This window comes from Camelus dromedarius, chromosome 4, assembly GCF_036321535.1.
Source record: "Camelus dromedarius isolate mCamDro1 chromosome 4, mCamDro1.pat, whole genome shotgun sequence".
Classification (NCBI taxonomy): Eukaryota; Metazoa; Chordata; class Mammalia; order Artiodactyla; family Camelidae; genus Camelus; species Camelus dromedarius.
Window position 1 is genome coordinate 41,096,615 of NC_087439.1, and position 26,731 is coordinate 41,123,345.

At 39.0% G+C, this 26,731-nt stretch overlaps 1 protein-coding gene, 1 long non-coding RNA gene and 1 pseudogene across 7 annotated transcripts in view; 1 reads left to right on the forward strand and 2 right to left on the reverse strand.

Moving 5' to 3' along the window:
- The window catches only part of COBLL1 (cordon-bleu WH2 repeat protein like 1), a 141,612-nt gene extending 137,828 nt beyond the window's left edge, over positions 1 to 3,784 (reverse strand). For 3 of the 5 annotated variants that reach the window (XM_064484862.1, XM_064484860.1, XM_064484859.1), the window contains exon 1: positions 3,532 to 3,784. In XM_064484862.1, coding sequence (XP_064340932.1) covers positions 3,532 to 3,770 — 239 coding nt within the window. In that variant the 5' untranslated portion in view covers positions 3,771 to 3,784. Of the gene's footprint in view, positions 1 to 2,744; positions 2,860 to 3,531 lie in introns of all 5 variants that reach the window. The other 2 variants (XM_031451561.2, XM_031451566.2) reach the window with 1 other exon arrangement.
- The window catches only part of LOC116153026 (uncharacterized), a 36,918-nt gene continuing 12,419 nt past the window's right edge, over positions 2,233 to 26,731 (forward strand). Inside the window, exons 1-2 of one of the 2 annotated variants that reach the window (XR_010380596.1) lie at positions 2,233 to 2,414; positions 23,607 to 23,840. This is a non-coding gene — a long non-coding RNA (uncharacterized LOC116153026). The remainder of the gene's footprint in view (positions 2,415 to 23,606; positions 23,841 to 26,731) is intronic. The other variant, XR_010380597.1, reaches the window with a different exon arrangement.
- On the reverse strand, positions 24,713 to 26,623 carry LOC105091102 (keratin, type II cytoskeletal 7-like; annotated as a pseudogene).

Here is a 26,731-nt window from a genome sequence, read left to right on the forward strand (position 1 = left end):
CTATGTCTTCAATCAACTCCATAGTGCCAGTGCTGCAAAATTATTTTAAAAAACAGGCTCTTTTACCCTAACCCATTTCTGAAAATTTGTTTCAGAATCAACACTAAGGGCCCTCAAAACAAGGTCAACTACACTTTTGACATTTAAATTTCATAGGGTTAAATATATACATATGTATTCTTGGGCAAGAAAAACCAGTACTAGTAGTTCTAAAGATAAGGTTCCCAACTGACTCTGAAATTTATCATATTGTGGTTAGGAAAAGATTAAATGCAGTTAACGCAATGAACTGGGCAACTAAAGTCCTGGGTTTTCCTTCAGGTTTTGCCACTAATTTGCTCCAGGACTTCAGTTAAATCACTGCGTCTCGGCTTCAGATTCTCATTTGTAAATTAAGGAGTTGAACTAAATTCCTTCAAGGTGACCTGTTACAACGATGTAAAACTTGGAAAATTACACACAGAGGGATTCTTCAGAACAGTAATATCCAAGGATTAGGACTAAACTAGGCCTCATAGACTACTGGAGTAATAAGTCATGATTTAATTAGTTTTATAGTACGGAATTTACTTTCCAAACCTAACAATTTATTATAACATATTGACTGGATTTCCTCTGCCACCTCCCAAATACCTGTATCTAGGATAATTTTTTTCCCCACAATTAAAACCTTTTTAATGTTCTGGGGTTCTGAGAAAAAGAACAAAAACAACACTGAATACTGAACAGTCAACAAATATTATATAATAGGCACCTGGAATATGCCAAGAGACAAGACAGACAAGTAAAAGAAAAAGTAGAGAGGAAACTCTTTTTTACGTTTATACCTTTCCGATATTGTTAACTTCTCCGGATAGAATAATGCAAAGTAAAATGATACATTAAGGAGGTGGTATTTTAGATAAGATGTTGAAGCATTTTTCCAGATGTCCTTCCTTAAATTTTGAAAGGGCAAGGCAAAATTCCTAAAAAGTATTTCCTTCATATTTGAGAAATTAGATAAAGCAGTTTTGTACATTCTTTTGAAGCAAAGAATTTATCAGTTTAACCTTTAAATTCTCAAAAGCAAAATCTGACATATCTTACTACAGTCATGATCATCACTAGAAAGCTCTTTCCGTTTCCTTTATCTCAGAACCATCTGATCTCACTTGACTATTTCACTCAAAAGTATTATTTAATTTCTGAACAACCTGTAAGTGTATTAGTGTATTTTGTGTATGTGTGTATGCTGGGTCCTTTTTTTTTTTTTTAACAGTACCTTAACCTAATCCATCTTCAAATCCACCAATTTAATACTATCTTATTTTGGGGTACCTGAATACATCTGGGTTCCATTTGCAGGTCCTTGCTTTTATGATTAATATGTTTCTGCCAATATATGTCTTTCCTCATAATCCTAATGTGACAATATATGAAAGAATATATAATATCTAAAAAATGAAAAAACTGAGGGAAGAATAGGAACAAAAGTCAACAGAAACACAGCTATTTGCAGAGGGGAGAAGATAACTAATTGGAACAAAATGAAAGAATTAATTCATACACTACATGTTTCCTCTACGTAAGCATTATTATAAATATCTTTTACATTAGTCATGTTGCTTTGAGACTTTTCCATGTTTCCTCTAGACAACTGCCAATATTCGCATGGTCTCTGATGAATAAACATGCTGTGACTTGCTTCTAAGGAAACACGTGTCATGTTCCAGGGAAAAATGACTTCTCTACTCTTAAATCAGGAAAACTGTATAACTCTCATTGATTAGTTACAAAGTCGATTTTTCCTTAGCGTTTCTTTTCTGAAAAACTCATATTTTCTTTAGGGCATTTCTGTGTTCCGATTAACTATCAGAAAAGAAATTGAGTTGGGGGGACACTTGCAGAGAAACGTTACACCTCCTCAAAGGGGTTTCCCACTTCGGAAGCTCATCTAGCGCCCATGTTAAGTGTTCACTGTTTACCAAGACCAAGGTTATATTCAGGTTCTCCCCTTCTCCTGCAGAACTACCTGTTCTCATTACTGTTTACCCAAACGCTTAGCAAGTGATTATTAGCATATCTGGCAGGAAGAAGTGCTTCATTTAATATTAACTCACCATGTGACAGCCCCTTCCCCTCCAATCTCCTCTAAACACGTGAGGATACGATGAAAACTATTGCTTGTAGTCTGACTCTGCGCTGGGCTTTGGCACCAGCAATTGGCCACAAGCACACACACCCCCAGTCAGAGGCGCGCACCCGGCCCGGTCCCGGAACTGTCATGCGGGCTGACAGCTGGCACACCTTCCTGTTGCCCTCCACCCGCTCGCAGAAAGCCCCTTCCCAGCAGTCACCCTGACACTGCTCACCTGCTGGGCCTCAGCCCTCGGCCAAGGAAACTTTTCTCCCCCTTCCCAGGAGCTCACTTACAGGTATCCTCCTCTGCTCTCCCAGAGCCCCAACAAGGAGCTCTTTGTTACCATTTTTGCTCTCGGACTCCTCGCTCAATTCCTGGCATTCAGCTGCCCTTAGGCAACTCACAGCAGCCCGGGTAGGAAAGCAATCGAAAATGACCCGAGCCCCGACCCCGGGCAGCCTCGGAGGAGGCCGGGAGGAAGCAGCCTCGTCGGTCGCGTGTCCCGCGGAGGGAGAATCAGGCCACCGGCGGGGCGGCGAACTGCCAGCCAGGTGACCGGCTGGAGGCCCGGCTGCCCTCGCCCTCCCCGTCCCCGGTGATCGGCGGCGCGGAGCGGGAGGCTTACCCTGCGGGGGCCGCCGGCTGGGGAGCCGGCGGGGAGTCCTGAGCGCGCGGGGCTCTGCCGTCCATCGCCCTGCGGGGCGCTGCGCGGGCTCCGGCTCTGAGGCGGCGCGTCACTGCTGGAGTGGGAGAGGCCGGCGGGTCAGGGCGGGACGCGCGCCTTCCCGAGGACTGAGCGGGGTTGGCCGCACGTCAGCAGCCCGCCCGAGCCGCCCCAGCCTCGGGCCCGCCCGTCTCCCGGGTGCGCTTCCACCTGCGGGCCCGGCTCCCAACCCGCGGGCGCGCCGCCGCCGGGTCTAGCGGCTGCCCGGAGCGGCGGCGGCGGCGGCGGCGGGAGGCGGCGCTGCAGCCCCCGCCCCGTGGGGTTACTGGGTAGCCATTTGGCGCCTCGTGGGGAGGGAGCGGAGCTTCCCTGGCTGGAAGGAGGAGGAGCGGGGCGAGGGGCGAGGCGCACAGGCACCTCCGCCACGCCGGCAGTGCGATCCCGGGCTCCTCCGGCCGAGTTTGCACAAGCAAAACGCCCTGGGAAAACTTTTCGCGAGGAAAAGTTGGGAAGGCTCCTACTTTCTTTTCAAAAGGAGACAGTGGCTCCCTGTTCTCTCCCGCGGCTTCCTCTCCCACTCCTCCCTCCCCCGGCCAGCGCGCTCGCTTTTGGCTCTCAAGCCGCGACTGGAAGGAAGGGGAGAGCGTCAGCCTCTCCGAGGCTCAGCCCGGTGCCCGCCCGGCCGAGGCAGCGCCTCTCCTTGCCCCGCGGGCGGCTGCCGGGCCTCTCCCCGGGTCGGCTCACTCACCCTGCCCCATTTCCCTGTCCAGAGCCCGGGAGCTCGCAGCCGCCTCCGCCGGACGGCCACCCAGAAGTGGCGACCGGGCTCGGTGGCATCGGAGCGAGACAGGCAGCGAGCCGGAGAGAGAAACGGGGCGGGAGTGGGCGAGAACCGAGTGGTAATTTCCTTCCCCCAGGGCTTGGGGGCTTTGGGGTCCAGCGAGGGAAGCCGAACGGAAAGGAGGCTCCCACGCGGAGTGTTCCCATTCCCACCGCTAGGGCGTCGCTTCGGGAAGCCCGACGCTCCCCGGCCGCACAGGTGGGGAGGAAGGGAGGGCACCTGCCCTGCGAGCAGCTGAGGGGAGGACCCTGGCGGCCGCGGAAGTGCCTGCAGAAACTCGCAGAACGGGGCCTACAGCTTGCCCTCCCTGCGGGCTGACCTTCCTCGTCCGGGGTGGTGGTGTGTTTTTATTTTTCAAACCTGACCTCTAAGGTGGCTGTTCTGTTAAAAGCATACCTTTGACACTGTAATCAGGGGCAGGTTTAAGCTTGCCCCGTTTTTAAAGGCATATATATATATTTTAAGCCTATAATAGCTGTGACATGAGGACTGAACAATATTATGTCTGATGACAGTCTATAAACTAAGAATCGAATGATAGATTTTATTCACCTCAAGTTTTACAGGAAGAAAGGAATCACAAACACAACCGTGTACTTGTTTGTACGTTTTAGTTCCCACGTGCCTGGTCTTTAGGTGTTCTTTACACCTGACAAACTGGTATATTTGCATATCTTGTATGTTATTGTAAGTGCCAAGTCTTGTCAGGTGCAAGCCATTTTTGATGGGCCCAAAGCTTGCATTCAGAAAAGTAATGTGAAATTAATTAAGAAATTAACTTTACAGTTTAAAAATATTTCAATAAACTGTAGTAGAGAGGTTAGGTGAAGGAGCATCCTAAAGCAGGCCTCTACTGTGGTATTAGTATCAAGTAACACATCTGTGTTAGCCAATTCACCCTTAGTAGAGTAACACATGGTAGGTGGTAAAAATTAAATTGATACTTAGAACCAGTGCTTGACTAACTACTCCTTGTAGCAACCAAAAAGATTGCTGAAACTAATGTAGGAAGTACCTAGTAATATACCATTTGTCTCTTATGGACAGTCATTATTATTTATTCCTTCTTGTGCATAATATACTCCTTTCAGTGTATCTCTCCCTATGAAAAGAAAAAAGTGGTTTATTTGGGTTAAAATATTGGAACCACATGAGAAAAAGTTGCTTTTTAATATTTTACATAATATTAATATCTAATCAATTCCTTTATCTCCATCTGGGTTTTATTAAACACAGGTTAAACAATTCATGAATCAGTTATGCCTCTAAATGACTAGTTTTTACAGTTGCTCACACAGACAATAATGTAAACATTGAGTAATAGTGAAACTACTTAAAGTCTGTAACTTTCCATCACCAGATGAAGATTAAACATTTGTTAGTTTCCACCTTAATTTATGACATGCTAGTAATTTTATTGACTCCATTAGTCTAATCTGAAACATAAAACATTACCATAACATTTCATAACTGCTGAAGGCATTTTTGAGTGCTCACCAATCTCTCCTGCTCTCCTTTGAGTTTTAGGCATAGGGGAGGATTATACTCTTCACCCCACTGAAATTAGGCATGGTGACGTAACTTGCTTTGGTAAGTAAATGTGAGCAGGTATAAAATCTTTCATTACCTGGTAGAATCACTTAAGGGCCAGTGCTTGACAGTCTATACTCTCCTCTCCTGCTGCTGCAATCATGGAAGTTTATACTAAGATGAAGGTGGTTCAGGACTGAGGGATCCTGTACAATTGTACTATTACCCTGAGCACAGCTGCCCTGGAGAGCCGCAGAACCTACAGCAGAATCTGTATAAAGCAAGAAATAAACTTGGGTTAAGCTACTAAAATATAGAGTGGTGTGTTGTCTGGCATTCCTTAGCCTACCCTAGATATAATTATGTTTGACAACTTTCAGAATCCCTAATAGGCTAGGCTTGGTGTTCTCATATGGCGGGCACTAAACTGTCTCCCCTGTAATCTGCTGCTTACATAGTTCATTAGCAAAATAGCAATGGACGTTGTTATAAATCTTTGTACATAATAGTGGGAAACTACCCCACCCCCAAACACACACACATCCTTCCCACTCATTGTGCTGAACTGTTGCAAAATTGCCCAAGTTTCCAACATTCTGCTCAAATTCTCTGTTTGGAAATCTCCCCTCCCCCACTCCATCCAGTCATTTTTAATGCATGTGCTTAGGTGTTATCTCCTCTGGAAGATTTTCTGGACTGTACATAGAGAATCAGTCCTTCCCTTTCTTAGCCTGCTTTAGATTCTGCCAGGTGGGGCCAGGCCCCATGACACTTTGTTTTAGTTATTCATTTACACAGTAACAGAGTTGGACGGCTTAAGGGGCCACTCTCATCCTTTGTGTCCTAAAAGGATAGCCCAGAACACAGGAAGCTCTCTGCCCATATTTGTGGAATGAATTAAAGAGTGAGGGAATCTTTTAAAAACTCCCCTCCTCAGAAGACTTGTAAGAGGCAAGTGGGACCTCATGTCAGAGAACAATTGAAAGCAGCTGGTAGACCATTTTAAATGGAACAGATAAAAGTTGAGTTTATCCTGCTAGGGAGAGAAGATTTATTGTCCACATGGTTACCTTATGGATTTAATTTCAAAATCACCAGGTAGAGAAAAGGTCTATTTAGCTATATATGTGTCTGGATGATAATCTAGGTTTCAGATTTCTGCTGGAGAATATTAAAAAATAAACCGGTTTATATACTTAGCAAATACATATGTATTTATAGAAAAAGCAGACATCCACAGGTTCAAGTGGGCAATGCAAAACTTGTTAGAAAATGAAATTGGGGTATGTCTAAATATTTTGTAAACTTTGGAACGATGAAAACCTTTTTAATGTTCAAGTATGCTTTTCTTCAAGTAAAAGTGCCACTGAAAAGATTTATTATTTGAAGTGGAAAAAAAAGATCACACTTCTGAGGTGGTGAATGTCCTCCTATGCATTTCATTTCTACATATTACAACATAAAGGAAGTGATTATTTTATATCTTCCTAGATTGTGTGTGTGTGTGTGTGTGTGTGTGTGTGTGTGTGTGGCTTTCCATAGCAAGATCAGAGAAGTTGCAAGGTAGGATTCAATTTTAATGGACTTCTTCATTCAGACTTCGTATTTCTAGAAGCTACTAAATCTCAGGCAAGCATGTGTATCATTAAGGTATTTATGCATAAGTTTATTTATGACAACAGGGAGCTAAAAACTGGGGTTGCGGCTTTATTCCCAGGTCTGGAATATATCCATAATAGTTTATTATCATTTCATCTTCATTTAGCATTTTATAATTTACAGAGTCCAAAAAATAGGTTAAAATTTTGCAAGTGTTGCTAACATTCAATGTTCCCTATATAAATGCTCCATGAGAAAGTTTTATATGTTCTATGAGAAAGCTTTATCTCAAAGTACCAAAAATCTTACTTTTTCTTAGCTACCAGGAATCCTGGGCCAGGGTTTTTATTTGGTCACTACCGCCTCTCTCTGTCGTTGGCCTATCTGCTTTTCCCTCTTCTCTCATTCTTATTTATAATTTTATTTACTTATTTATTGTATATATATATATTTTTTTTTATTGAGGTATAATCAGTTTACAATGTTGTGTCAATTTCTGGTGTACAGCATAATGCTTCAGTAATACATGAAAATACATATATTCATTTTCATATAATTTTATTTTAATATCCTTTACTTTAAAACTGTCCAACAATTGTTTCATAGGTGAAAATAAATAAATTCACTAGATATAATTTTTTGCAATAATATAATTTCTTTAATACAGAAAGCACCATTTTATGAAAAACTTTCTTAATTTTTTTTATTGGAAAACTTTTTTCCTTTTTACATTGAAGACAGAAATATACACAGGAAAATTTTTAAAAAATTAATTTTTTAAATGATTTCATGTTTAGTATAATGTCTAGTGTATGTGATTATAAGAACTTACAGAATTCACTTTGTCCATTGAAATTAGTTCAAGAGCAATTTTTTTTAAGAGCAATTGCTAATTAAATTTATTTTAAGGGAAATACAATACCTAAAAGCCCTATTGTTTATATAGCTTTTAATAATCATGGTAATCATAGTTATTTTTATATGTAAAGAATGCTCATGACATTTATATGTGAAATACATGACATACTTGAATGAAGTGTTGATACAAATCTTCAGGTTATCAAGTATTTACTATAATGTATGCCTCCTCTTTATTGCATACCACATGTATGTTTTTGAAGGGTCAGTGTGGAAGATATTACACTTTTTATACTGTTAAGTAGAAGAAAGAGAAGTTGTATTTGGCTATTATATTCCTAAAATACAAGTAAAACCCTTTTTTCTCTAAAAAAATTAATATTTACTTATATCAAGTTTAAAGAAAATAAGAACAATACTGTCTATCAAGTAAAAATGTAAATTACACTTTCCATGGCCCTATGTTTAGAATATAATTATATTATCATGTTATACCTTTTATCTTTTGGAAGCTCACTTATAACCAAGCATTCTAGAGATTAAAGGTACAGAAATACATGTGCTTTCTGGTTAATTTTAATGTGCTTTTAATTCATCAGACTTTATATTTTGAAACTTAGACAATCACCGAACATTTTCTTAAAACAGACTTTCCAAGTAGATTGCATATTCATAAATTAAATTTTATTTCAATAAAGGGACTATTTATTGAATGTCTGCAATATAAGCATTGTCCCTGGGGAACAAAGATGGCAAAGATATTGCCACTGCCCTGGAGGGGCTCACAGGCCACTGGGATCATCAATAATATTTTTGTGGCCCTCAACCAAGTGAAAATTAAAGGAAATTGGTCAGTAATCAGTGTAGAATCCTCTACCTCTCTTCAAAAAGATAAATGTATTTTCAGTCCTATATATCAAAAGAAAAAATACCTAGTTTAGTATGCTATGTCTCTTATAAATGGCACTGTAGTTCTATATTATCATACCCATTTCTAGGCAAAGGCTCTCCTATTCCCATGCCCACATTCCAGGACAGAGGTGAAGCCTACAGAAACGTGCACAGGCACGCAGGCGTGTAAATATTCAGTACAGTGGACTTGCAGGAGGGCTTAGTTTTCAGTACCCATCCACAGTCTAAGCTACAGATTCTGATATGTCAGCATTAAGTTGTCTAAAATTCTCCTTCTCTCTTTAAGGTGTCCTTTTGCCAAAGTGAATTTCTGTTTCTGGATTATATAATCTGTTCCTGTTTGGCAGTAAATTTCTTACTCGCTGGAAGAGAATAAGCCCTTTTATGTCACTGAAGTATCAGCGTTGTTAAAAAAAATACCCTTGTGATTTAAAGTTTAAACATCATTCAAATATGTATATTTCCTTGCTTGAAAAAAAGGCTAAGGATGAAAAATTAATTCGAGTTATATTTATTTGATATAATAAACCTAACAAAATCTTGGTGGTTAGCATTTTAATATTGCCTATTGAGTTGTAACTATAATTAGGAGCTACATTTCTCCCTTTGTAAGTCTTAAAGAGCTTGGTAAACTCTTAATTGCTTGTCAGTTTCCATGTATGTCAAAATGTACAATTTTGAGCCAGGCAGCCACCGACTCTGGCTTTCCAGGCATAAAAGCTAACAAGTCTCAGCATATTTCCTTCTGGCAGGGCTCGCCACCCCTTCCTCCGTCTTTTCTCATAGGAGGCTGAGTATGTGTGTGGTTAACTAAGTTCCACAGCAGTTAAGAGCTCAGGATCTGGAGCCAGATAGATTTGAGTTCACATCCCTGGCTTGGCTGCTTATTGTCTGGGCGACATGAGGGGAGTTACTATTCCTGGCAAAGAAAAACCACCAGTGAAAACAGAGTAAGTGTCCAGTGAGGGTAATGGAGACCCTTTTCTTAAAGAATGTTACAAATGGGAGCCCTCTGTGTCTTTGTTAAGGCTCGGTCTATGAAGCAGTTGTCTTTCTGCTCCAAACTGAGAGTTCTGGCTTCTTGTACTTATGATGATCTTGATCAAGTGACTCAGCTAGGGAATCTTCCATTTCCTTTATCTCTATAATGAGTCTATAAATATTCTATGATCTCTGAGTTCTTTTTGTCTCTGTGTTGAGTAATCAATCTCACTGTGTCAAAAACTATTGAATTTATATACATGGATGATTACTAATAAGACTTTGCATTGTAACACCTTGCAAAACACTTTCATTCACTGAGTCTAGTTTGAGCCCTTCAAGAGCTTGTGGAGATAGACACTCGTATCCCTACTTTACAATTCTAGGAACTGAAGCAAATGGACTGCCTAAAGCCACAACACTGGGTTTGAAAGTTCCTTCTTCTGGTGTCTATTTTTTTATTTTTTTAGTGACACTACAGCTACCTTGCTGCATGGATAGCATTGTTTAAAGTTACTCCACAGCAAATTAATGTTATTGCATAAAGAACATGCTGAACATCTTTTCCCATCCTTGAACTCTAGGTCAGTGTTAAAGATACTGGCTACCTAAACCTGTCTTGTCCCAAAGAACCCACTTTGGCCTGGGGAGACGTGGAGATTGTGGATGTTTCCAGTTTCATCCAAGGAATATGAAGGTCCGGGAGGCAAAACACAAAAAGTTCAATGATCAGAAATTCAGGTGCATCCTGGAGTGAGCTACCTACCCTTGACCAAACAAAGATCTAAGGCACTTATAAAATGTAGAATTTTGTTATTAATAATCCATGCTCTACCGTGGGATGACAGAACCATGCAAGACACTCTGAAAACTGTACAGAACAAGTGTAAGTTGAATTAGATCCTTCTGTATTCTTAGCAAGATCCATCCTGTGAAAATTTTTCAGCTAAATTAATTACACTGCATATTTTCCTCTACTTACAAGGAGAAAAGATCTCTCTGGGAACATGAAAGGCAGCCAGACAAGGAAAATAAATTACAAAATGTATATTTAGGATACTGATAGTTGGATGGAAAGCACGTACTACCACAAGTCCATCTTGTGTATAGAAATTACCATGTCTAACACACGTCAGGTATGGTGGGGTTTTTTTTTAACATTAATTATTGGCTATTTTAGCTAATTCTCTCTAGTAACTATAGGAGAAGTGGAAAGATATGATAGGAAAGCAGAAAAAGATGGAGTTATAAACTGGTTTATGTATGTGAGTGTGTCAACTTTGAGGCTTTTTTTTTAAAGCTTATTTAGTAAATGGGAAAAATAATACCCATTTCATTAAGACTTAGTGGAAAGTCTAGCCTATACAGAGAAGCAGCTCTGGCCATACCAGTCTAAGTCTGCAATTTAAAAAGATACAAGAAGGACCTCTGTAGATCACTGTTGACTGAACTGTTGACTGAACTATTTTCTCCTGAGTTTACAGTATTTATCAGACATCAGAAGACAAGTAGATAGAAGATAAGATTACTTGAATAAAGTGATTTTCCTTATTAGGTATGTTTTTATATGATTACATATTTACATGAGTTTCTGTATAAATTTCAGGGATAATAATACATATTTCCTAGATCTTTACTATTTCCTGTTGTAATAAATAAAGTGAATGATTTTGGTCAGAAAGGAACAAATATTCTCATACAGAGATCTGGGAATGTTCTAAGTAAACATAGAGTTATTTTTGGAATAAAAATATGAAAATGGGATTAAGATGTTCTTTCTGAGGCTGCTAATGAAAATGATATACAACCCTATCAGTTGTAACCTCTTAATTCCCTGACTGCATAGGAACTACTTACGATAATCAGTGACCTTTTATTTGGAGTGTTACTCAAATAGAGTTTTACACATGGCAAATGTAAGGCTACCTTTCTCTCTATATATTTTGATTTGGATTAAGTGTTGTCTCATAACTCCAGGCATGATTCTTATGCATGTTATAAATTTTGCAGTCTGTCAATGCTATCGAACAGGCTGAGCTATTGCTAACACTGCTATTTCAACACCCAAGAGCTTCCTTCCAATTCTTTCTGAAAGATCTCACCTTTTTTTTTTTACCCCAACGTTAGAGGAAGTTGACGAATTTAAGAGTAAGTTGGTGGAACACAGTAAATGGTAGTTTTGGAATACAATCCTTCTGTTTAAACTTGAAAGTCAAGTCAGTTCAGTGAAGCTAGTAATTTTATAATTATAATAGTTTTATTAGTGAGAGTTCAAATCCCATATATGAAGGAAGTTTTGGAAAATAATTTTGTAATTTTTAGTTTGTTCATCAAGCAGATGGTGATAAATTAGTATCATATTCTATGTTGCAAGATTTGAATTAAGAATAAATATTTTTTTAAAGTCTAACCATAATAAATAGGGATCATACAGTGTTAAATCTGAGAAAGACTAGAGATTATTCACTCAAAGCATCCATTACATTTATTAGAAAACATAAATAGGTTGCCAGATTCAGTAACTACAAATACAGGATGCCCAGTTAAATTTGAATTTCAGATAAACAATAAATAATTTGGGGGATAAGTATATCCTATGCAATATTTAATTATACTAAATAATTATTTGTTTTGCCTTTGAAATTCAAATTTAACTCAGTGTCCTGTATTTTATCTGGCAGCCCTACCCACAGAGGTGTCATAATTCTTTTCAAAGGGTATATAGCTAACTATACACTAATGAAGAAATAGAATATGAATAGTTAAGGGGTTTACACATAACTCTTACAAAGAATTATGTTCTATAGTAGAATATTTTAGAAAAGCAAAATGACCGTATGTCATACCCATAATTTTATAAGAAACTGGAAACAATTGAATCATTTAATTGGAAACCTTTGATTCTGTCGACTCCAGTTACTAAGCTCTGAATTACTTCATCCTCTTAGAATTTGAAAAGTGTTCACATTTAAAAATCAGAGTTTCTTCTTGTATTTTTGCTAAGACATGAATAACTCAATGGGTCATCAATGTGAACCAGAGCTGAATAGCAGCTATTCCTGTAGGCATATTTTCTGAATACTTCAAGTTAATGATTAATTTTTAAGGGTAGTAAAATCTTAGCTATGAAAAACTAAGAATGAGAATGATTTAGTATCATCTTCTAGCTCTATTCTAATATAAACTTGATGGTTTAGATTGTTATCGCTTATTTTATAATGTATTTTTTTTTCATCACAAGCTACCTTTATTCATTTTTGTGTGTAACTTACAACAAATCCAAGACTTTAGCACTGGCATGCTGGTATATTAACCAGCCTCAGTTACAGAGCAGTAGACAGGAATGTCGCATGGGGAGCTTTCTGGAAACTGATGCAGGGCTCTTGAATTGCCTTACCTAGTGATGGCATGTGCACCAAAGCTCTTACTTAGGCTTCTCCTTTTCTCCTTGTCTAAATTTATCTTTTTCATATAAATGTATAATATAATCATTTCATAAATTTTCAAAATTATCAACATAAAGTTGATAATATTCTATTTGTTTAGTCTTGAAAAAAGCTGTAATTGTCACATTTTTTCATTCCAAATGCATTTACTTATGTCTTCTCTTTTATTATTGTTAGTCTTGCCAGAAGTGTAACAATTTTATAAGACTTTTAAAATAATTGGCTTTTGGCTTTGTTGATCTCCACTGCATGTTCTTTTTCCCAGAATTTTTAGATGCAATGCATTGCTCTGGGAAATGGTCCCTGGAAAAAGGTCAAATTGGGGTTAAAAGTCAGTTTATCAGGCAGGTTATAGAGAGGATACTTGCTATGAGTGGGAAGTTAGGCCAATGTTTTAGCTATCCTCCAAATCTAAGAATCTATGTTGTTTAGCAAGAGTAGTAGTTGTAGCTAACTCCAAATTATAATTTTCTTTTATAAACATATTCCTTAGAAATATGAAGTAAGAAAATATGGTTTAAAAAGATCTTAAAATTTATAAAGGAGATTTTATTAAGAATGCAAACTATAACACCATGGTGCCTTTCAGCAAACCATAAAGAAAGAAAATCTCGGGCTAATATTATAGTAATAATACATTTGATATTTGTTATATTTACTTGCAAGGTAGTAAAGCGCTCTATATATTTTAAAGGTGTAATTAATTCTTGCAACATGCTTATAAGGCAAAGAGAAGGCATAATTATTCTTATTTTAAAGAGAAATAAAATGCAGCTCAAATTTATTGTAGGATTACCCCAAGGACACACAAATTAGTGGAAGAGTAGTGCTGGAGTCTCCACTTCTCAGTAAAGAACACAGTACATTAGCTTACCTTAACACCAGGAACCATTTTTAAATTACTTAAGGAATATAACATTATTTTCAGTATTTTAATATTAGATTAAGGTTATTCTAATTAATAATAATAATATTAGAATCACTGTATAAATAACAAAGTAGAGTGAAAATGGATTGGAATGGCCTTCACATTTCTCCTTAAAATAATCAGTCATGCCAGGATGGCATTATCCAAAAGTACCACTTTATAAGAAAAGTACAATATAAAAAGTGTTTTAAACTGTAAAATGCCCCTCAAAGTAACTATATACTTAGAAATCCTTTAAGAAAGAATGAATGGGTAAATTGTTTTTAAAAAGCATTCATCAAAATGTTGTTCCCTTTTGTCATATAACCTTCCTAAATAGATAGCACGTTTAGAGGAACAATCTTTTTCTATAGTTATCTGAATTCAAGTTTACTAAAGCTATCCTTACTGGGTAAAAGCTCATAGGAGATGATAAATACCTAGTAATTTGGGGGAATTTTTGGTTGCTAAATGTGGAGAGGTTGAGAAGCTGTTAAAACAACAGCTGAGTGGTGAATGGGAATATTTGCAGAGCCCAGTATTAAATAGCATTATACACTTTGTTTAATTTGTACACTTCATATTATTTATAAATTTAAGTATTATAATAGTGTTACACATCTACTATTTAGTATTATACATTTACTATTTACTTATGTTTATTTATACTTATTTTTATCTACATGTATTATTTAGGTTTTTAATAAAAATATATTGATGAAAATTAATATTTAGACCTAAACAAAATGTGGTATTTGATAAATGCCTCCTCTAATGATTTACACCAATAAACAATTGAAAGGGAGCAGGACGCTGTGGGACACCCCCCACCCCTGCCTCTTGTTTATAGAAAAGCTGAAGTCTCCCAGGCCTCCCTGAGTCAGAGAAGAACAGGCCCCAGCAGCTGATTAGGACAAACTTGAAGGCATTAGATGATGGCAACAACTCTGACCACCTATCTCACGATTAACTGAGATTATTCTTCATTTCCCTTTAAAACTTTCATGGCTGAAAAGAATCTTTGGAAATGGTGTTTTGGGGGGATGCTGATCCACTAGATTACAGGCATTCTGGTTAAAAGCAATTTTCCCTTTTGTTACCTAGACTCTTACCCCCAGGATCATACCCCTGCTTCTCCCTCAAATAAAAAAAAAAAAAATGATTATTCTTATCCAAGTGTTAGGAGGCAGCTGCAGAGAAGAAACAAGAATGGGTTAGGACCCACCCAGACCAAGATGGTGGAGGATTTATATTGTATTAGCGTGCTAAGTGACACACCCACCAGCACCATGACAGTTGACAGTTGCCATAACAACAGCCAGAAAAGACTGAAAAACTGGAACAAGGACTGATTGGCTCATCATACCCAGAAGAAGACATGATGGCAGAAGCCTCCCATAAAAGTCTATGTGGCCCAGCCTGGGCTGAGCTGTCCCTATGGCCCATCTTGGCTGACAGCTCTCAGCTCAAGTGCCTCTTCCCTGCTTGAGCACTTTCCTTCCATTTCCCCTTCTGAGCAATAAAGCAGCTGTTCACTTCATCCCTCTGCCTCTTCTTTGCTGTGTTAATTCTTTCACAGCCCGTGGCAAGAACCCACACTTTGGTGCGCTTCTTAATTTAGGAGTCCCTCCATCTGCTAACACAATGTTGAGATTCAAATATAATTGACAAAAATCCTGCAGGATTTCCTTTAGTCTAATCCCCATTTCTACTCTCTAAGAGTTTAAGATTCTATGTCCGAACTTCTAGCTTAAAGGGAAGAGCAATATAAATTCAAAATGTTTAATTTATCATCAGCCACTAATTATGTTAACAAAATCCTGCTTAAAGCAGAGGTTAAAAGAAGTATATAGATAAGGGTAACTACTGGAGTTCAGTAATTCTGTGACACTTCTAGGATTTGGTCTTTATCAATGGCAGAGGATTTTATACTGGCTGAGCAACAGAATCCCTGAGTATACATGTTACAAATATTGATTCCTAGTCTTCTCATCCTCTCTCACCCTGCCCTTCCAGCCCAAGTATAAAGTACACCTCAAAATATGAGAACCTTTGAGGTAAACCATTTTAAAAAATCTTTTATTGCCCCTTATTTGTCTCTACTGAGACCAAAATTGGAGGATATACTGAGTAACTGTGAGATTCCTAACTGTACCTAGAAATTCTTAAGGATGACAGTATCCCCAGTGTTTAGCATAAAGTTTAGTATGCATAAGGTCAATCAGACATTTACTGGGCATGGTTAGAGTTAGACACATGAGCCAATAGAGGCACACAAATATATCCCTATGTGCAAAACAGGTGGCTCAGAAAGCTAGTGCTCCAGAAGTTCTGAGTTGGAAGAAATCTGTGGAAGGCTTTGTTAACAGATATAAATTTGGATCAGTAAAATTCGGGTGCAAAAGTATTCCTCACTGTGAAACAGCTTGGCCTAATGTGTGGCAATTGAAATAAGTTCTCAATTTGAGATTCAACATGGACCCGGACCGGGAGGGCATTTGTTGTTAGAAAACTGAAGAATAAAATGTTGTCAAAACTAAAGGGGAACTTTGAATTCAATGGTAGGATGTGTATATCATATCAAAGGCCAAATTCCTTTGATAAGTGATAATTTTAAGAATGTGTAACTGAGCGACTATTCAGGAGACAGTCTTGAGAGTTTTACACACAACCAGGAGAGGACAAAGGGAAATTGCTGGCTTCCCAAAGCAGGCTTTTTGGGAGAGGGAAACGATGTTGTCCTTTTTGCCTGTGTACACTAATGTTTAGAAGTGGTGAGACAAAGTTCAGAATTCTGACATTTCTAATGAGTTTCTATTGTCATGTATGTTTTGGTTGAAATGAAAAGAAAGTGCACTTTAAAGTGCCTTAAAAAGAAATTGATGTGCTCCGTAATGTTTTTGAATCTCTCATTCTTCAGATCTTTTCTCATCTCAATGTCTCTGTCAAGTGTTAACATTTGCTGTTTTACGTAGCATCTCTGGATCACCGTTGACTGCTACCTAAGCAAACTGCTCCATAAGATGACCCACAGGAGGCACAAATTCACATTTTCTTTACCACAAGATGTTAAAAACCAGCCACATAGACTCTGCAAAGATTTTCTCTCTTGAAATTGAAATGAACTTGATGTTAAGACAGGCAGTAGCCTGCATGTATGAGTTTTGAGTCAAGTTACACAATGATTCCCAGGGGGAAAAGTTTTAAGAAAAGAAAGTAAACCCATTTTTCACAAAAATCTTATTTCTTGGCTATCACTGTCATCATTTTGAAAACGTGGGAAAAAAATAATGGAGAATTTTCACTTAAGACATTTTCATTTAAGTTCAACCAATTGCCACAGCTGTGACTCTATTAATGAATTCAGACTTGTCCTCCTTGGCCAGCTCTGTGTCACAGATTGTGGATGCACTCAGGGAACTCTGGGTTGGCACTTGAAAGAATTGCTTGTAGAAACAGACAGCTCTGATGCAACCGTGAACAATACAAATGCATAATGAATTGTAATAGATAGTGCCAGCCAGCACCAGGGAGGATGGAACTCTAAAAAAGATTATTTAAATCGTCCAAGGTGGCTTCTCTGCAGTCACTTTTGAAGCAGTCTTTCAGATTTCTTCAAACAAACAATCTCAAGTTCTGTATCTTCTGCAGAAAAGCCAAGAAAACAATAGCAACTAATTACCATATATTTAAGACTTATTGGAGTTCCAGGCATTGTGTGAAGCACTTTGTAGACATTATTTAAGAGTCTTAAAAACACAGTGTGGTTAACATTATTGCCTTCATTTTACTGATAAGAAATCTCACAATCATTATTGCAAAAAGCATTTCATCATATTATAGTATAATGAGGATGAGCCACTAGTATCTCTTTCACAAGTGTAATGCAGGTAGCACAGGGCTGTAACAGGCTCTTATTAGAAGATGCTACTGATTTTCTATTTAAATAGTAATATTGACTCAGAGCATTTCACCTTCAAGGAAAATAAGCCAAGGCCTATGATCGACAAATAAAGGACAGACCCTTCACTAGGCTTTTTCATTTCTGTCTCTCACTCATTCAAATGTGCTTTTATTAAATATCCATGATTGCCTTTACATAAGATATTTAAATAAAGGAAGTACTGATCAGACAAAATGGAAAGGAATAACATTTATTCTTTTCCAACTTCTTTTTAAATTAAATATGTCAATGAACTTGTGTAATTCTGGGCTAGTGTCCTCACATTAGTTCTCTACTGTCTGATTTTAACTGAACATACCCCACACTTGTGCTGTGGGGTAAGTTTAAAGGTTGTCCAAAGAAAAATTTCTGGGAGGTCTGCATTTGCACTGAATTATTAATCAAATTGTTAATCTTTATTAGAGCTAGGCCTAGCCTTTTTAAACTACCATGTAAGATAGATGTTTGTTGGACTTCTGTTACCAAGATTTGTCTCACATTTCAGCCACTGGACCTGTATAGTTATAGGAAATTATGTTCTTTTATTTTGTAGCTGTAGTTATAGATTTCTTCCTAACACAAACAAAAAGCCATGCAGATACCTTCTCTTTTATTTGTAATTTTTACTTTTCTTTTCATTGTTACTTTCATTGAGGAAATAATACTCATAATAATTATTATTCTGCTCATTAAAAAAGCAACATTCATTCGAGGAAAAAAAATACATAAATGACTTTACCTGTACAATCATTTTAGGTACGTATGAGACATGAGTTGTCCTTCCTTGAGAGAGATCATGATCACCTTTCTCTATGTTGTCCTGCAGCACATGAGGTATTTATCTACTGTCTACTTTAGAGAGCAAAGTTGTACAATTGTTGTTTTATATTTATTGTTTATACTTAATACATAAGCCCAAGTGTCTAGCTTTCACGATCCATCATAGATTAAAAATAAAGTCAAGCTAAATTGAGGTAGGTGCTTCTGACTGAACTTTAACACCCTGTATTTCTGCCAACTTAAACATTTCCCTCCACCAAAAGACTCTTGCTGTATGCAAGTTACGTGTGAAAACAAATCATGGTCATGCCACTACTGATTTGTACCTGCCAATTTATGATTACTGGTGTTTAACATAATTATGAATAATCATGATTCAGAATATGGAAAGTCACACAAGGGAAACGGGCCAATTCCGATAGGTATCATGTGTAACCAAGACAACCAGTCTTGTTTGCCTGCTGGTTATGAAAATGTTTACTCCATAAATGACTCTAATACAGCCAACAGCTAACCTTGGTATAACTTTAACTGCAGTTTGGGGTAATACTCTCTCCCATAACAATTATCTACATTGTTTAGTTCTGAACTTCTTACAGAATTAAAACTGGAGATTCAATTCAGCCAAAATCAGGCAACTAGTCTATACCATATGTATTTACAATATATTTACTTAAAAATGTATATGGCATGTAATCATACCTGCAACTTTTAGATACTCTATCCTGGTTTAAGCTCAATTTTTCAGTCTATCTTATAAAAACAAGTACAACAAACAGCATGAGAAAGTGACTTACAGTTTAGATAACTACTATGTCTTAGGACTGTTGACTGTGTAATTGTGCTGTTATGTATAAAGATGAAATAATCAACAAACCAATGAAGCAAAAACAGCCAGTGGCACTGGGAAATTGTCTTCCAGATCAGATGGCTTAAAGCGTCTTGTGTATCTCAGTGTTTTTTCTTTTAATGTTAATTATTGCACATTTATATAAAACTAGGTATAAAATCAGCCTAATAATAGTACAGTTAATCACTCTGTCATAAACTGAATACCCCTGAAGTCTTCTGCCACTTTTCCATGATCCCACACCTGGCCCTTGATGGGATAGAAGAATTCATAGTCTAGGACACACACGAGATAAATTAAGTCTGTACTTCTACAAAATCACCCTTCCCATATTTTCCTCTCTTTGGTGTCCCTCCATCAGCTTCATTTCAAACTCCTTCAGCTACAGAGCACCTGGAATTTAATCCCTATTGAACTATAGATTATGCTGGAAACTTTTAAGCGCCTTCAACAGAAATACTATATTTGACGTAATACACCAACGTATCTCCATGCTTAGTCATCTTGAGAGCTAGGGTGGCAGCAGCTTGCATTTCAAGCACATGTCTGGTATGCCCAGGTCTTAAGGTTTCTTCTTCCGCTGAGGAGAGAAACACAACACCTACCATTAAGGCTAAGCCAACAGGCTAAGGGATCCATGAAGAAGGAGGCTGTTACTAAATTGACGTACTTCCAGAGAGGAAGGGCAAGTAGAGAAAAGCTTTTCCAGTCTAAGGGAGTAGGTAAGAAAAACTGACAGAGCCAGGGAAAAATCTGTGCATCCTCATCTCCCCTCTTCAAAGGTGGAAAGTCCAGAAAAAAAACTGTATTAGAAAAACTCAGATGAGTGTAAGATAACCTGAGAACACAAAAATGTGTGGCCTGCATCCTGAGGCCTCTGGTAGGAGCCAGCTTGGTGACATACAAATATGGCACAATGGTGAGAGGGGTGGGTGGAGAAGATTGGTGAGATCAGTAAGATCAACACGGTGCTCCTTCCATCATGCTGTCTTCTTTGGCCAGGAGCTCTTAGAAGGTGTTGAGAGAGCCAGGGGGCTGATACAGGCTGGCCTGGGATCTTGACAGAGCACTAGGGCTTGAGGATGCCTTGAATGCAATAAGCATCCTGTTGCATCATAGTGGTAACCAGTACAGGAACCATCCCGACCCAGCAGGATCCAGAACATGGCACATGTGTGGATTTTTGACACCATTATCCCTTTCCTCCATGAGTTCACAGAAGTCCCTATATGCCCAGAAGCCACACTGTAGAGATAGAAATCTACAAAACTGAACCTTACTTGAAAGAGACTGAATCATTTCAAAGTGATACACAGAGCAGCATGATTACTTCATCACCTCCTGCCATGTTACTCTCAGATGAGGGCGTAGGAGGATCAGAATGACTTGACCATCCTTCCATTCAGTACACAGAGGCTTCAAACAGAATAGACTAATTCTTTACAGCAAAAGGGACAATCAACCACTGCTTGCTTCAGTCTGGAGAGAGAATTGAGAGTGAGGAAATTGGTACCCAACCTTCTGATTCTGTGTGGTTATTTCCATTCTCACCCTCCTTTTTAAACTGTCCTCTTTCCACTTGACATGGTTTGGCTGGCAGTAAACTGGGAGAGGTTTGGCTGACAAGGCAGGGGTGGCTTTCTTTTGATGTCTTTGGTTATTAAAGTTTTTTTTAGTGAAGAAACACTCCAGCAGCTGCCAGCTTCTTACCAAAAAACAAAACCACAAAACCAAGATGCCATTTTTCAACAACTGTATGAATCATTCCTTTTTCCTTTTTATTCTAAACTCTGTCTAAAGCTACTTTTTGTCTTCTTACATTGTCATTTTTTTCTCTTAAAAAAAAAACAAAAACATTGCACCTATAAGAACTTGCCTGGGCAAAGGAAAGAGGGAGTTGTATTACAGTTAGTTCTAATTAACTAGACAAAAAAAAATCTGTAAAGTAATAGATGATCTGTATCATTCCATAATCCATTAAAACCTAATCTATATTTACAATCCACTAAACCCAAGAAATGCAAAATACACATTTTCAAGTACATGTGGAGTGTTCACTAGTTTAGGGCATTTGCTGAGCTATGAAACAAAACTCAGTATATTTTAAAAGATTTGCAATCATACAGCATATACTCTCTAACTGCAATGGAATCAAACAAGAAATTAGTAACAATCAGATATTTAGAGAAAATCTTAAGTACTTGGAAATTAACACACTTCTAAATAGTTCATGGGTGAAAAAAAATAAACCACTAGGGAAATTAGAAAACATTTCAAACTATGTTAATGGAAATACATCATAGGAATATTTGTTGAATGCTAACATAGTGCTTAAGGGAAATTAAAATTGTTACTTACTGTTGCATAACTTAGGGTTGGTTAGCTACCTTGTCTAAGTTAGAGAAAAATGTCAGTGGAAGTGTAAGCAAATCTTGAGAATGTATGTGATATGTGTGTAGAGAGGGATTTTTAAAGTAAATGCTAGGATTAAATGTGTTGTAACAATATTTTGGGATAAACTTTCTTCAGTGATTAAGTATCTCTGAAATATCACTATAAGGCAATGAGAAGATGTGATGTTATACCCTGATGTTTGTTTTTTGAGAGCATTTAATGGCATTCATCTAATGCATAAAGCAAAGTTAAATATACGATATACAGATGAAAACCTTACCTACTTACATAGCACCTAGTTTATTACTGTTGTTTGGTACAAACATCCCCTTAGAGATAGAGCTTCTTACATACTAAGTATTCACAGCACAGATTGAAACACAGTAGAAGTATTGTTCAGATGGAAATTCATTGGTTTAGAGACTGGATTGAATTGAAGGGAGAAGTAGATGGATTTTTCTGGGTGTAATAATTAGTAAATGCTGCTAATTTTTATAAATGCACGGAGGCTTTTCAGGGCTTTTAGGGTAACTGGAATACTTTTTGTGCTTTCTGACATTTGAGTTCACGGATTATTAGTGGATAAGTATCATTTGTTAAGAAAAGAGGGGATTTGGACATGTGCACAGGGTTTGTTTTTTAATGCAGCTTCATTAGCTGCATTATAACCAGAATGTCCTTGTTCAATATTTAACACTGATATTGTTCTCCTCCTATAAGCCCTCCTTCAGGCAGCTTTCACTGAAAGCCAGTCCGGATCCCCAAGCGGAGGAGCTCTTGCCTTCCTGCCTAGTCTCTTAGTTACTTATGTCTGGTCCTGTCTTTATTTGTGCTTCCCATGTTCCTTTTTGATATATATATTCACAAAGCCTAAAATACTCACTATCTGGCTCTTTTCAGAAAAGTTTGCCAATCCCTGATATAGTAGGTTATCATGTCAATATGTCATATCAAATTTTCTCTTTAACATTTATATTGTGTAACTCTGATAAAAAAAAATCTAGGCAGATTTTCACACTAAGTGAAGTAAGCCAGAAAAAGAAAGAAAAATACCATATGATATTACTTATATGTGAAATCTAAAAAAAATGAGGCAAATGAACTTATTTACAAAATAGGCTCACAGACATAGAAAACAAACTTATGGTTACCAGGGGGAAAAAAGAGGGACAGTGAAGGGATAAATTGCGAGTTTGTGATTTGCAGATACTAACTACTATAAATAAACCAGATAAACAGCAAGGCTCTACTGTATACCTTGTAATAGCCTGTAATATAAGGAATATGAAAAATTACATCTATATACGTTAAAAACTGAATCACTATACTGTATAACAGAAATTAATACAACATTGTAAACCAACTATACTTCAATTTAAAAAAAATCTAGGTAGAGTTATTTGAAATATACTTTTCTGGGGAAAGACAACGAACACATCCAGTGCTGCATGTATTTGAGTAGGCTACAGATTCTACCTCTCCTGGACTACTTTGTTTCATGATCTCTAACTTCACAGTGAATTTTGGATAGCAATCATAAAAATATAGAATATAAAACTGTAAGTGGATTTGTGTAATTTCATCAGCACTGAGTAATAATTTACTGTTGTCTGGACAGTAAATTAATTACTGAGAGCAATTAATACCATCATCTTTGGGAACAGAAATGACACCTTTTTTGAAGCACCTCTGACCTTGTGGGCTCTCAGTAAATATGAGCAATTCAAATATCTTTAAAGCCCTTAAAAATAATACAGCAGTATTTGTTCTCTTCTAATGCAGGGAACTGTGTACTTTGTGGATGATGAGGAGGGACAATACAATTGTGAATCAAAAATGAGAGACAGGGACAAGAAGAGAATAATGGACTATAAGACAGGAGCTTGAGGAACAACGCTTCTTCCTTTTAACAAAGAAGCTTGTCCAGAACAGAAATTGTTATTACCTGGTTGGTTTTTCAAAAGAAAATAATGTTTTGCTATGACTGGCGGCAAGAATTCAAAGGAAAAGAAAATGGTGGGTAGCTAAATCTTTAACTCCTTTTTTCTCTTTTAAAGTCTTTTGTGGGGGTGACAGAAAAAGGCTGGGGGAGGGAAGCTGTGAATTGGGAAAGAGGTTCATACTCAAACCCAGCATCTTCCATGAGGTAGAGAGAAGTTTAAGAACGATGTGAAATGATGTGTAAAAATCTCCCACACTAGTATTTTTTAATGACTCTGACTGCTCTGAAAATATTTAGATAAGGATAGATAGGGAGTATTGAGCATGAAATTAGGCCACAGTCTGCTTTTGTGAAGTTGTCCTCTTCAGAGCTAAAAAGAGTATCGAAATTCCAGACTCAGTCTTTTAGTACCATCTGACAGTCTAAGCGGTGACAGTTTATGATCCACATTCTACACCTGTTAAGTCTATATCCTGAAATATTAACAGCCCACTAGAGAAGACCAAAGGTGAAACCAATACTCATAAAACAGTCCCAGAATATTGGCCTGATATTCATTTTAGAGCTTTCAGGCTGTAAATTATGTCACTCCTTGGTAGGCCAAATAGCTCATTGTATTTTAGGGACCTTGAAGCAAGAAGAATTTACCCAAATTTATAGATCTTAACAGGTGAACTTTGTTGAGGTGAATTTCTTGATTTTGTTTTCTTAGTCTCAAATAAAACAGTCAATAAAAGCATTTTAAAAACTGTATCTGCAATAATAGAGCCTATTGAAAATACAATCTGAGATTCTTTGGGGGGGCCTGACCCAGGCCTCAGAAAGAGGCTGCTTTATTGGAAGCTATTCTGACATCATTTTTCAGACTGCCTTGCAGTCTTGGGACCAGGGATGGGAGTTGTTTTGTAACTACGGGGTGTGGATAAGGGTCTCCCATGCCCGGGGCTCAGATGAGGGTGCTCCTGCCAGTGGCAGATGTGGTCCTAATGGAATAGGCCTTGAGGGCTCTGGGCCCTCCGCTACTGGAGAATCTCAGGGCATTGCTGCCCATGGTTCCCCCGAAGGTCAGCTGACTGCCAGCACTGCCGGTGGAATTCACCACAGAGATGTTCATGGCTCCCACTCCATCTTCGGTCAACCTGCTCTCCTCGCCCTCCAGCAACTTGCGGTAGGTGGCAATCCCGATGTCCAGGGCCAGCTTGATATTCATCAGCTCCTGGTACTCCCAGAGCTGCCGGGCCATGTCCTGCTTGGCTCGTTGCAGGGCAGCCTCCAGGTCTTCCTGCTTGGCGCGAGCATCCTTGAGTGCCAGCTCCCCACGTTCCTCAGCCTCAGAGATGTCAGCCTCCAACTTGGCACGCTGGTTCTTGATGCTGTCGATTTCAGCCTGCAGCCTCTGGACAGCCCGGTTCATCTCCGCAATCTAATTTCGGGTATTCCGGAGTTCATCCCCATGCTTCCCAGCCTGTGCCTGGGGGTCTCAAACTTGGTCTGGTACAAGGTCTCGGCCTCAGCCCGGCTGCGGTTGGCGATCTCCTCATACTGGGCCTTGACCTCGGCGATGATGCCGTCCAGGTCCAGGAAGCGGCTGTTGTCCATGGACAGGACCACGGACATGTCTGAGACCTCGGACTGCAGCTCTTTAAACTCCTCCTCGTAGAGAGTCCTGAGGAAGTTGATCTTGTCTTTCAAGGCGTCCACCTTGGCCTCCAATTCCACCTTGTTCATGTAGGCAACATCTACACCCTTCTTCAACACCAGGAACTCATTCTCGGCAGCCATGCTACGGTTAATTTCATCTTCGTACTTATTCTTGAAGTCTTCCACGATGTCCTGCATGTTCCGAAGCTCCACCTCCAGGCGGCCCCCATCCAGCTGCAGCGTCTCAAGCTGCTTCCGCAGGCAGGCAATGTAGGCCTCAAAGATGCCCGGGAGGCGGCTGCTCTTGGTCGACTTCTGCTCCTGAAGCAGCGCCCACTTGGTCTCCAGCAGCCTGTTCTGCTGCTCCAGGAACCACACCTTGTAGATGAAGGAGGCGAACGTGTTGTTGAGGGTCTTGATCTGCTCGCGCTCCTCCTGGCGCACCTGCTGGATGGAGGGGTCGATGTCCACCTGCAGCGGGGTCAGCAGGCTCTGATTGATGGTGACCTCGTGGATGCCGGCGCCCACGGGGCCCCCGTAGGATGAGTGCATGGCCACGCGCGGCCTCAAGGCTCCCAGGCTGTAGAGGCGGCTTCGGCTGCGGCGGCTGCTGCGGCTGCTGCTGCCGCCGCCGCCGAAGCCCCCGGGGCACATCGAGCTCAGGCGCACCTGGGTGCCGCGCCCCGGGAAGGCGGCGGAGAGGGAGCTGAAGTGGAAGTACATGCTGGCTGGACTGGGCTGGGCTGAACGGCGGGCGACAGGGGGCCGAACTCCCAATCTGAGATTCTTTATGAAATTTTTACAAAAGTTAATTTTCTGGCCTGGATAGTTGTTCAATGCTATTTGGCTGTAGAGGAGCTGAACTCAGCGAGGAGGCTTATAGTTAATTATCTCCTCCTGCTATACTCACATGTCAAAATGAAATAAGACAAGCCTCCTTTTATTTTATTTTATTTTATTTTATTTTATGATCCAGGGATAATATTTGGGGATCATTTGTTTTGTGTTTATTTGTTTGTATATTTGTGAGTTCAGATGAAATTGGAACATACTTTACATCCACTAAAAAGAACAAGTTTTTGAGATCTGGACTGGTAATTTTTGGTATTTCTGACTCTGGAACCAGATTTAACATCTTGTTTCCTTAATTAATGAGCTAAGTAAATCTTTGACACATGTTTATTCTTTTGCAGACAAAAAAAATATTGCCTGCCATTCTGATAAACAATAAGTGTTGCCCACCATCAAGCCGTTAGCCACAGCAGCCACCAGGACGGTGAGGCCTGGAGGCAGTTCAGGATGGAGGAAAACAGGATATTGGCCC